Genomic DNA, 12,852 nt, shown 5'->3' on the forward strand with positions numbered 1-12,852 from the left:
TTACCAGAATGACTTATTGTGATGCTGGATTGACAAACAGAGAGTGCAGTCTTTGTTAGCAGTAATGTAGGCTGAAACACTGACAGGAGAGAATAGTGTGACTGCTCGACTCAACAGCAGTCATTCTTTTCACAATATGGGTGCATGTGACCATAAAACAACTGCAGGCTTTGTAGTCCGACTGCACCATGATGGATCATTCACCATCAGACAGCAATTACCAGATATAAGTGGAGCATAATGGTTTAAAGATTAAGATCTGGCCGAGACATCAGTCTGTAGAGACGAGTTGTCCTCACCACAGATGTTCAAACACAATAGGAAGAGGAGGGCTGATCATAAGTAGTCCATGATGCCTTGGTCATATGAGACAACAAAAACAACTCACAATAGAGAATAAGTCATAACTCAGGACTATGTGGTCTCACAGATACCAATATATTATTTGAGTATGCATATTTCTATTCTTTGTGACTGCTAAAATGTGCAAATAAATTTTTAATGATGACATATAAACATTTAAAAACAGACCTACCATGGTACAGTATTTATTTTGTTGAAGTTGAACTTAAAATATAATGATTCTCTACTTTAAATCGATAGTTTTATATTTTTCCATCGTTTTTATTTTGATCACTGAAAAAGTGTGCTCGCCTAATGTAACTGACATATTGGCTATTTCATGAAACGTTTCCTGTTTAGTACTGAGTACTGAACTATTTATTTTTTGTGTTTATCTTTTCAATGATTTTGGCCATAGTGGGGGTAGCAAAGTGAGAACTGCAAAACAATAGAGCTAATGTTTGTTTGACCAAACCCTTGTATCTAACCTAAATAACACAAGTCAAAGCATAGCACATGGCAGCATGAGAGCCAATAAGTTTGCACTGGAAGGTTTTCTTTGATGTGTAACCTTCTGGGGTTTGATCCAAAGTGACAAATGATCCAATAATAGCGAAGCTTCAGCTAGTAGAACATTTAAAAAGCAGTTCTATAATCGTCAAACTAAATCCTAAATCTGTAATGTATGAATCTAAATACTCTGTTCCATTTAACAACTGCGGCAACAGCACTTAATTACAAACAGATGTGATTTCCTTTTTAACCTCCTGAGACCCGAGCGTGACTGCTGTGTGCATTTTCCATTTCCCTTTTTGATTTGTAACTAGTAGCACCTAATAAACATAAAAAATAAAAAAAATAATTAAAAAAAAAAATCTAGAGCAAATTGTTTTCCTAAAAATGCATGTCCTCCTATGTGGACAGTGGGCCTGAGTTGTGAAATTTTTAATAATACCGAGCTATAGAAAGTCAGATTTTTTTAAATCTGTTTATTGCAAATTATTTATTATGTTTCCAGGAGTGTTGGTTATTCATGTTTTTGAGACGTTACAGACATTACATCAGAAATTATCATAATTAATTCTGATTCAAAGTAATGGACTGCATCATCCAATCAAATAAAATTAAGCATTATAAATTCTGAATCTATGTACTGATTACCATTGTCCCATGTCTGCCAAACATGTTGAGGGGTCCAAACATCATCTGCAGCCTGAAACTGAACTTTTGATTGGAAGTTTGGATTGAATGCACTTAGCTGCATAGAGAGCTATAGGATGCTCTCTTGCTCCCTAATTAGTGAATGACTTAACCTCAAGTGTGTTGTCTGTCTGCGCTGGTCTCAGAACAGTTCAAAATGCACCTTATTTTCATAACCCCTTTTAAAGCCTGAAAGCAACATTTTTAAGCTTTTGTATGAGCCCATTGATTCTCAGTGTGAAATTGTACAGTAAATATAGGATTTCTAAGGAAAAATGTGCTAAAGTACACATTAGTTTACATTGTGCATGGCGTTTCACAATAAATCGCTCAAATATTAAAAATGGCATATCAGATGAAACTAGAGACTCTAGTCTATTTGTAGGACAAAGTCTAGTTTCTAGTCTAGTTTATTTGTAAGGCAAATAAATAGATAATTAAGGATGATTTATCAGTAGACATAAAACATCCAATACCAACAATCTACAAACTATTCAGCCCACATGGTTTGTCCTGAAATATTTATCCTATCAGAATTCCAACAAATTTTATTGAATCTTTGCGGGAACAATTTCAAAAAGAAAACTAAAGGATACAGATGTAACATTGGGTTCTTGGAGTGGAAGAGGAGACGCAGGAGTAAATACTTTAAATCTTTTAATAATGAACCCTGGAGTGGAACAAACAATAAAGCTTAACCATAGTAATCGCTGGAGTGGAACAAACACTGGAGTGGAACAAACTATAAAGCTAAGCATCACAAACTAACAACACAATGTGACACTTCAAGGACTGACAAAGAATGGGCAAAACTAGAGGATATTTATACAAAAAGGAACTAATGAGGGAATGGAACACAGGTGAGGATAATAAGGAACAGATGGAAGTGATGAGGGCAGTGAAACATGGGAGATGTAGTCCGGAGGATAACTTCAAAATAAGAGTCCTTGAAGAACGTGAGGGAGACAGACTGTGACATGCCGTGGGAGGCAGAGCCGTGAGAGACCCGAGGGGCAGAGCCAGGGAACTTGGTGCCCGGAGAGTAGCCAATGGCTCGAAGGGCCAGGGTGGAGCCGAAGGTTCGGAGGACCGAGGTAGCGCCGAAGGCTCGGAGGACTGAGGCGGAGCTGGAGGATCTGAGGACAGAGGCAGAGCCGGTGGGACTGAGGACTGAGGTGGAGCCGTAGGGAAGGAGGTCCCCGGTGAAGCTGGAGGATAGGAGAGCCAAGGCGGTGCCAGGTGACCGTCTCACCAAGGCGGAGCTGGAGGGACGAGGGACCCCGGAGAAGCCGATTGGCTTAAGGACCATGGTTGAGCCAAAGGAACATAGAGCCGAGGTGGGACAGAGGGAATGAAGGGCCAAGGCGGAGTCCAGGGCTCAGAGGGTCTAGGCGGAGTCGGAGGGTTTGAGGTTCCTCTTGACCATGGTTTTGCAGTGAGCGAAGGTTGAGCCGGTGACATGGGAGGAGCCGACTGACCAGGAGGAGGAGGAGGAGCAAATGTCTTGAGTGGAGCCAGCAGAGGAGGAAGGGACAGGGCACTGGACAGAACAAGGGTGTCCATTATGCTGGCTGGAACCAGTGGAGGATGAAGGGTAGTTAGGGTGGGAACTAGGGCGGGGAGCAAGTCCAGGTCTATTAGCTTGGTGAGAGCTGGCTCAGGGGCGGTCAAGGCCACAGGCATTGGCACTGGGATGGTCGAGGCAACAGGCATTGGCACTGGGATGGTCGAGGCTACAGGCACTGGCTCTGGGACGGTCGAGGCTACAGGCATAGGTGCTGGCTCATTGACTGTGGCAGGCGTGGGCGCTGGCTCATTGACCGTGGCAGGCGTGGTTGCTGGCTCATTGACTGTAGCAAGCTTGGAAGGAGGAGCCTTGGAAGGCTTTGAGGAAGGGGCGTCCACTGTGGAAGTGGTCTCTGAGACCACTGAAGCAGGGGACAGAATAGGGAGAGGAGGATCCTCTGATTCAAGAGTGTCCAGGGTTAACCTCACGTATTCCTTACATGTGTAGTCTCCCATCTCAGGCAATTCCCTCCACCGGAAATATGTTAAACCTATCCGGTATATTGACTTGAGATGGGAGTCCTCAAAACTTGAGGCTGGCAATGGCGCTGAAATAAAGGGAGTATTCCCTAATGGGTAATCCGCCCGGCTCAATAGAATGAACATAGCTGCTAGATCCATTTTTGTACGGTCAGTCCTTCTGTAACGTTGGGTTCTTGGAGTGGAAGAGGAAGAGAGGAGACGCAGGAGTAAATACTTTAAATCTTTTAATAATGAACGCTGGAGTGGAACAAACAATAAAGCTTAACAATAGTAGTCTCTGGAGTGGAACAAACGCTGGAGAGGAACAAACACTGGAGTGGAACAAACTATAAAGCTAAACATCACAATCTAACAACACAATGTAATACTTCGTCAACACAATGTAACACTTCAAGGACTGACAAAGGAATGGGCAAAACTAGAGGATATTTATACAAAAAGGAACTAATGAGGGAATGGAATGCAGGTGAGTATAACAAGGAACAGATGGAAGTGATGAGGGCAGTGAAACATGGGAGATGTAGTCCGGAGGAAAACTTCAAAATAAGAGTCCTTAAAGAACGTGAGAGAGACAGACTGTGACAACAGATTTATCAAAATGTTTATTTCTGCATAAACATGATCATAAATGTTCTTTGGCTGCTCTTCATTTGTCCAAAACTGTTTAATTTTGTGTAAGGTACTGTACATTATTTCATGCTGTCAGAATAATAAAACTCCTCAACATTTATACATTTCACATACACATTTGATGTGACCTCATAGGTTATGACTCAAGTATGCAAATGACAAATAAATGAATAAAAACCATAATTCCTTTGAGACATAAGAGACAACACAAATATATTGTTCCCGCAATGCAGTAACTAACACTGCAAAAATATTGAATGTTTTTAAGGCTAATGCCCTATCAATTTTAACAGAACAAAATCAAGTTGGGTTAAAAAAACAACAACAAAACCTTACTCCTAAACCTAAATGATAGTGTCATAAAAAGCAAAAGCGAGATGAAAAACGCAATTGCTAAAGCAACCACATAATTTTGTGGTGCTTCTATGATACTTTCAGCTCATGTGTCGACTCGTGTGCTCTCCAGGACTCAAATCCCTGTCCTACGCATCGCAAGTGGAATGCTCAATTTGATCGCACTCAAACAAGCTTATAAATGTTGTTGGTTATGTAATGCAAACTTAAACGTATCACCGTTTAAGTTATTCACTAAAGTAAATGCATTTTGATGTCATAAGATAGCTTTGTGTGAGGAACAAGGCGAAAAGTATTATTGTATTAACTGAAAAATCTGCAGTTTAATTCAAGCCTTTAATGTTTATTTTAAAAGGAAAGCGGCGCAATACATACAACGAGCCATGTAAAAATAATTTTGCTCAAAATTTAGGTACAGTAACGTAATTCTATGAGACCAGGTTGCATAAAAGTATACTGCTTTAAAGGTCCGATAAAATACAGAGGATTGAAGGATTTAGGGGTCACAAATTTGGTTGCGGAAACAGATGGAAAAATACAACAAAACTTCAAACACGGATCTTACCCTTTTGGGTATTTATGTTTAGCTTAATAAACTATTAATGTATTTGCATAATAAGACATACTATTATAAAGTTATTACATATGTGTCCTAACTATGTAGATGAACAATGAAACAAATAAAACAATACATTATGACAATACATTAAAAAAAACTCTGTGATGAGGAGGAGGGCGTGGCCGGGCCGTGAGGGTGCATGGCCGGCACTGATTCAGATGATCAGCGGGTTCCTTGGCTTTATTATCATGTTCAGCAACACAGAATTGAAAAAATTAACATATACTTAACAACTTTGCAATTTTATCAACATCAAACAAAATAGCAATACACGATTGCTGATTGAACCTAAATGATATTTGTACTTCTTGCATACATACAGCTTGTGCATACCTGTTGATCATAAGATGTTATGATACAACCACTCTGTCTTATAAGTAAAGCACCAGTTCTTACATAAGAACAAGTACGGTAGATCAACATAAGTAATGTTACATTAGATAATTGCAGCAACTAATTCTGACCTGAATTGAGTTTTATCTAAATACTCCATCCCTTTTTAAGAAACAGCTGTCTAAAACGGAAACCCAGCAGGCACAATCAAAATGCAGATGTCCTCCACAAAGGTTTGAGAAATACTGAGGGAATACGTGCTCCACTATGAAGCATGAAATTCAGGAGGAGCCACACATGGACTACTAATGTCTCAACACTCTTCTGTCTCATTAACACTTCAAAAGCTGCACTCTCATCAACACAATCCCCTTCTAGTGAAAGTCTATGAGAGAGAGATTAGGATAATCAGAATCAGAGTCTTGGGCGTTCAGGTGGGGTCAGCCGGCTGGTTCATACGCAGGTTCCCTGGTGCATTGCGTGCTGCTGTTTGCGGCTCTTTAGACCCAAGCCCTTGTCTTTCAAGTCACCGGGCCTCTGCTGAGAATTATCAATAAGAGCACTGGCTATGGTGATGCCTGTGGGGAGCAGGAGGAGAAGAGAAAAAAGGAAGGATGTGAGCATCAAAGAAGAGGACTCAGTGGTGCTGCAGGTAAGGCACAGCTGCCCCCTGAAATGAGCATAAAAAAATCCACAATAAAAAAATAAATGTTTGTCAGGAACACAACATTCTAAGCTCATGGTAAGATCCTCAGATTCTCAACCCTACATCATTACAAGTTCATTTGTACGTGAAATACACTAGAAGTCAAAATTTTGGACACAGTTGACTAAATATTTGTTTCTATTGATCTTCTCTTGATTATTATATGATTAAAACAAACAGATTTAAACTTTTTTTTTTCTGTTACATGAAGGTCACATTAAAACTGACTTGGAAAATTTTTACCATGCCTTTATCATTTATATTTGGTACATTTCAAATGCCTTTGTATTTTATTGATTTAGTTTAATCTCAGATACAGACTTTCAATATTAAACAATGAAAATCAGCGAGTATTGATGCTGACTACCACCCTTGGAGTCGTGAGTTCAAATCCAGGGTGTGCTGAGTGACTCCAGCCAGGTCTCCTAAGCAACCAAATTGGACCGGTTGCTAGGGAGGGTAGAGTCACATGGGGTAACATCCTCGTGGTCGGGATTAGTAGTTCTCGCTCTCAATGGGCGTGTGGTAAGTTGTGCGTGGATCGCAGAGAGTAGCATGAGCCTCCACATGCTGTGAGTCTCTGCGGTGTCATGCACAACGAGCCACGTGATAAGATGCGCGGATTGACCGTCTCAGAAGCGGAGGCAACTGAGACTTGTCCTCCTTCACCCGGATTAAGGTGAGTAACCGCGCCACCACGAGGACCTAGTATGCAGTGGGAATTGGGCATGCATAATTGGGGAGAAAAGGGGATAAAAAAAAATTAAATCCATTATAAAAATACAAATTAAGTTTAAAAATGATAATCTAAACAAAGAGTAAACTAAACACAAACTTTTTCAGTATTTATTGTGTGAAAATTATTTGTATAAATGTTAAAAAAAAATTACAATTGTCCCACTGTTGCGGCATCATTTTGACCACACCAAACAATTTTGCCCAAAAGTTAGTGTACTTGTTAATAAAATCCACAAAATTGTGAAGAGCATGCTTGAGATTAAGTGATTTTTAAAGAAAACAAAGTAAAATCAAGTAAAATATCACTTGTGAGCAGAATTGTCAAAAGTCGTGGTGGAGAGGATGATGGAGAGGCACGAGAGGCGATGTATCTATATGCAGGCTTTAATGAAGAAGATGAAGACATAAGACAACGTGGCGTGCCATAAACAAAATCAACTAACCAACACAAGTTTTACACAGACAAGAACTGACAAAGAATGAACAACACAGGAGGGTACTAATGCGGGGATGGCAGACAGGTGAGGACGATGAGGAACAGCTGGTAGTGATAAGGGCAGTGCACTATAGGAAATGGAGTTCAGGGGAAAACTTCAAAATAAGAGTCCATGGAAAACATGAGGGAGACAGAACGTGACATTAACTCCCCCCCCCACTCCAGACTCCTGGCGCCTAAAGATGGAGGGGCAGGAGGAAACAGGTGACCAAAAGACAGGGGTGGAGTCAGGAGGTTTGGGGGGCGGCCTCAGGGCTGGGACAGAGTCAGGAGGCCAGGGAGGAGGCCACAGAGCAGGGACAGGATCAGGAGGCCTGGGAGACTGAGTCATGAGAGGCGGAGCCAAGGAAAGTGGAGCCAGGGAAGGCAGAGCCGAGGAAGGAGGAGCTGTGGAAGACTCTGGGGACGGAGCCGTGGAAGGCGGAGCCATGGAAGGTGGAGCTGTGAGAGGCTCGAGGGGTGAAACTGGGGATCCTAGTGCCCAAAGTGTAGCTGAAGGCCCGAAGGACCGAGGCGTAGCCGGAGGCTCAGAGGACCGAGGCAGAGCTGGGGATCAGAGGACTGAGGTGGAGCCAGTGGGTGTGAGGACGAAGGTGGAGCCAGAGAGAAGGAGATCCCTGGTGAAGCCGAATGCGGAGCCAGGTGACCGACTGACCAAGGCGATAGGCTGATGGCCCACAGTGGAGATGAGGGGACGTAGAGCGGCGGTGATGAAGAGGGATCAGAGGGCCAAGGCAGAGTCCAGGGTTCGGAGGGCCAAGGCGGAGTCGGAGGGTTGACGAATCCCCTTGTCTGTGGAGTCAACTGGGCCGATGGTCGAGCCAGTGACATGAGGGGAACTGGCTGAACAGAGGGAAGAGGAGGAGAGAATGTCTTAAGTGGAGCCAGTGGAGGAGGAAGGGATAGGGCACTGGATGGAACCAGGGTGTCCATTATGCTGGCTGGAACCAGCGGAGGGGGCGAAGGGTAGTCAGGGTGGGAATCAGGGTGGGAAAAAAAGTCCAGGTCTACCAACCAGGCGAGAGCTGGCTCTGGGACAGATGGGGCTACTGGTAATGGCTCTGGGACGGTCGAGGCTACAGGCTCTGGCTCTGGGACGGTAACCGTGGCAGGCATGGGCACTGGCTCATGAGCCGTGGAAAGCGACGAGGGAAGAGCCGTGGAAGGCTGGAGGGCGTCCATTGTGGGAGGAGATTCAAGGTCCTCATCCTCCTTACCTACAGAGAATGGTGAGCTGCTAAGTTTCAGAGCCTCCTCAACATAGTTGGCGAACATCCAGTGAGGACCCATTGGAGGCATCAGCTCCTTCAGTGCACTACTCAGACCAGCCCAGAAGAAATTCAGAGCATGGTTATCATAGTGCACCAAATTTGCTCGATGGAGAAACTCACGAACGTGATCCTCAACTGGACGCAACCCCTGTTCGAGGAGGATAATCTGTACAGCTGCTAGATACATCCTTGTCGGTCAGTTCTTCTGTCAAAAGTTGTGGTAGAGAGGATGATGAAGGAGAGGCAAGAGAGGCGAGAGAGGCGATGTATCTATATGCAGGCTTTAATGAAGAAGATGAAGACATAAGACAACATGGCGTGCCATAAACAAAATCAACTAACCAACATAAGCTTTACACGGACAAGAACTGACAAAGAATGAACAACACAGGAGGGTATTTATACACAACAGAACTAATGATGGGATGGCAGACAGGTGAGGACGATGAGGAACAGCTGGTAGTGATAAGGGCAGTGCACTATGGGAAATGGAGTTCAGGGAAAAACTTCAAAATAAAAGTCCATGAAAAACATGAGGGAGACAAAACGTGACAAGAATAGTTTTAGTGGGCGACATTTTCAAGCAAGCAGTAATATTATTTTTTCCAAAACTCATCTAATCCGAAACTTATCCAAAAAAATTGAAATAGTATTAGTGTATTTAGGATCCATAAAATATTGGCCTTGAAAGTAGCCTTAGCAAGACCAAGGAGTCTGCCATTTTTTTTTTTTTTTTTTTTTTACCACTGAATTATATTTAATAAAATGCAGAGTTTAAGATGTGATAGGAATGTCACTATGGTGGAAATTTTCATGACTTTCAAAAAAAAAAAAAAAAAAAAAAAGACATCTCCTGTGACACATTTACTGTATATATGTTGGACCTTTTTAGGAGACAAAATAAACTAGTAAGAACGTGAAACATTTTTTTAATGAGACTTTACTTTCTAGAAATCCACAGTGCTTGTATTTATCTATATATTTATATTAAGCAAGCACTATGATCACTATGAATTTTCATTGTATGAAAAAGAGCAGCTTTGACATTTTGATGACCATTCCTTGTTTGTTCCATGGAAAAAAATGAAATAAAACAGAGATCTGAAATAGGATCTGGGGAGAGTTGTGATAGAAGCTTGCCATAGATCTTTTCCACAATTATGAAAATTCTAATCCACTAAAGCATAATTGCAAGTGTTTTTTTTTTTTTCTTGCAATTAACTTCACGAAGTTTAAAATATTTTTTTCCTGATACAATAATTAAAGGAATATTCCAGTTTCAATGGAAGTGAATGGGGTCAGTTTTTGGAGGGTTTAAAGGCAGAAATGCAGCCTGGTATCATGAAATTGCAACATTTTTGCAAAACTGAAAAAAATATAAATAAATCTATAACACGTTTGGCTGCACTTTTCAAGTGAAATGTCCAGCAGGGGGTGCCAAAACTTAAGGTGAATTTTAGATGGAGGTTTTATTAAGTAAAACGAACCTCCCTAACCTAAAACTTTACCCTAAACTTAACCAATAGTGTCCGAAAAGAGAAATGAGACTTTAACAAAACAGACATCCTTACCCTTAACCAACACCTAACCAAAACCGATATTGTTTTAAAATGCAGAAGTGAAATGAACAGCACATTTTCTGCAGCAACCACATCATTTCGTGTCGCTTCTATGTCTCTGTCGTGTCACGGCTCAGCTTGAGTACTTGTATGGTTTTGAGCCGTGGTCCTCCAAGTCCAAAGTCCAATGCTCTATGAGGTGTGCTACTGCACAAGCTAATCATATTGGAATAAGTGTATATATGTAGCTGGGTCTGTAATACAAGCGTTAAAATGTATAATTTATCAAAAGATGCATTAAAGTGTGTTGATATAATATAGCAGGGTCAGAGTAATAGAGAGAAAAGTAAGTGTTTATAAAGTCATAATCAGCCATTATCGTTATAAGTCATGATTTGAGTGAAAGTGAATAAAACGCACAGTTGGAAACTGGAAACTACAGGGAGTTCCTGGAGACACGTATAACAAGTTTTGCAAAAATGTATATAGAGTCACGTTTTCACTTTGAGACCAGGTTGCAGCCATGTGAGACTTGTAATTTTATAAAAGCACTTACATTAATTTTGTTTAAATCATCATTTTTACAGTTGTTTTAGGGTTGTAGGGTTTATGCTGTTGCATCATCATGGCAACAAAGTTGTAAAATTGGATTTACCTTTACACTGAAAAGGTCAGTATGTAATTTTATCACACTAAAATCATGTTAACACACATATTGTTTACATCTTGTGGCTATATTTTGAAACTGTGAGAATTTTAATGTTTACAGATTGGCCCCATTCACTTCCATTGTAAGTACCTCACTGTAACACAGGTTTTTGCTTTTATTAAAGAAAAGGCAGACAAGTTGAAATGATCTCTTTTTAACATGATCAACATTATGCTACAAATGTTGTCGACTGTGCTTAAAGTCTGCGTGAAGTGCCTTGAAAAGCGCAGCTCAAGCTAATGCCTATTTTAAAAGTAGCCAGTAAGTAGGCTTTTGTTTACTGTACATTGCAGTCCATACAAACACATTCCCCCTTTCCACTGTGCTGCTGCTAGAGAGTGAAACTGGTACAGAAACTGAGGAGCAATCTGGATACAGAGTTTAACCGCTTTTTCACTGACTTGAGAATGGAACGATGATCTAACTAAACACGCTACTGCATAACCGACAAACAAACACAGCACATCACGGTCTTTGCTTACGATGAGACTGAAGCCGTTGTGCAAGTCCAATGCAGATTATTGAGAAACAAGTAAAACATCACAATATATCACTGTTTTTATTCACAATACACTAAACACAAAGAACAAACAACACTTACCTGTGCTGTACAAACCAAGAAACCTCAGAAAAGCACCTGCATTAAAAATAAACTTAAGACACTTTCATTGCATTAAACTCCCGCGAGCAAGTTCCATTCAGAAGGGATCGTCCCTATGCTCTATTCCCTTCAAAGATAATTACCCTCCATTGTGAGAGCTTCAGATGGCTGAAAGGTGATAATGGTCATTCAAAACTCATTTTTTAAGTGATTATTCTTGGAAATTCTGATTGGAATGACCCTACAGAATTGATTGTGTTCCCTTTGAAGTGCACTGCGAAGGCATTATCAGTGCCAGTTAGAACACAGCCAGATGAACTGAACAGATGTAGTGGGAGGGTGCGTTTTAGTTCAAGAAAGCATTTGATTGGACAAGGTTTCTGAACCTCTATGTGATGTCATGGATATTCCTTTTTAGCCAGAAGAGAAAGACTGCATATTTTAAATTTGTATATCTTCTGAAAATGAATTTTGTCAACGTTTAGAAGTACACTAGCATACAGATGACCTTAAAGCTAATAGATATGGACTAAAAGCATCAAAAATTTATTTTGATTTCACAGGGCCTTTAACTTGTATTGAACCCAAAAATATACATTTAAAAGAATTACATTTACAGCACAAACGGCACCAAACAATGGAATTCTTTTGAAAACAGAACAAAAAAAGTGTTTTCTGCTGAGGAGAGATGTCCATCTCAAGTGAATTAATTGCCAGACTGAATCAAATCAGGTAACGGATGAGGAGAAGGCTAAAGTGCTCTCGACTAATGGAAAATCAAACTCATTCTTGTGAAGCTTTGGCAGGTGAGCTGCTTGCATGATTAACCCTCAAGAATTCTGCACTTTGAGACAGGATGTGTGAATCTGAGAACTCCATTAAAGGTAATCAGAAAAAAAAAATAAAAACACTGCTGACCTCAAGGCATGCATCACTGCAAATAAACACTTTACAGCTTCTCCATTATTGGAAAGCGCTGTTGTCTTGTCCACATGAAACTTCAATGCCTTCCCATCATGTCCTGCATTTGTCATGAGTGATGCACAAAAGATGTGTACCAGAGATAATCAGAAGAATGCCTCAGCAGGAGCGAGAGAGCAGCTGTCTGTAGCGAGTCCTCTTCGCACCACCTGTCTCTTCACAATGTGTCATTACGTCCCACCAAGGTCACTCCTCCAACTGATGAGTTTGTTCCACAAGCAATCAGCCACACTCCAGCCTCAGTGTGATGCCAAGGTTACTTTA

The 12,852-nt window shown here is 41.1% G+C and overlaps 1 protein-coding gene across 1 annotated transcript in view; it reads right to left on the reverse strand.

Moving 5' to 3' along the window:
* Nucleotides 1–3,898: 3,898 nt before the first annotated feature.
* atrnl1a (attractin-like 1a) overlaps nucleotides 3,899–12,852 on the reverse strand; it is a 398,015-nt gene continuing 389,061 nt past the window's right edge. The window contains exon 30 of the mRNA XM_051648603.1: nucleotides 3,899–6,105. Within this exon, the coding sequence (XP_051504563.1) occupies nucleotides 5,981–6,105 (125 nt within the window). The 3' untranslated portion in view covers nucleotides 3,899–5,980. The remainder of the gene's footprint in view (nucleotides 6,106–12,852) is intronic.

This window comes from Myxocyprinus asiaticus, chromosome 21 (assembly GCF_019703515.2).
Source record: "Myxocyprinus asiaticus isolate MX2 ecotype Aquarium Trade chromosome 21, UBuf_Myxa_2, whole genome shotgun sequence".
NCBI lineage: Eukaryota > Metazoa > Chordata > Actinopteri > Cypriniformes > Catostomidae > Myxocyprinus > Myxocyprinus asiaticus.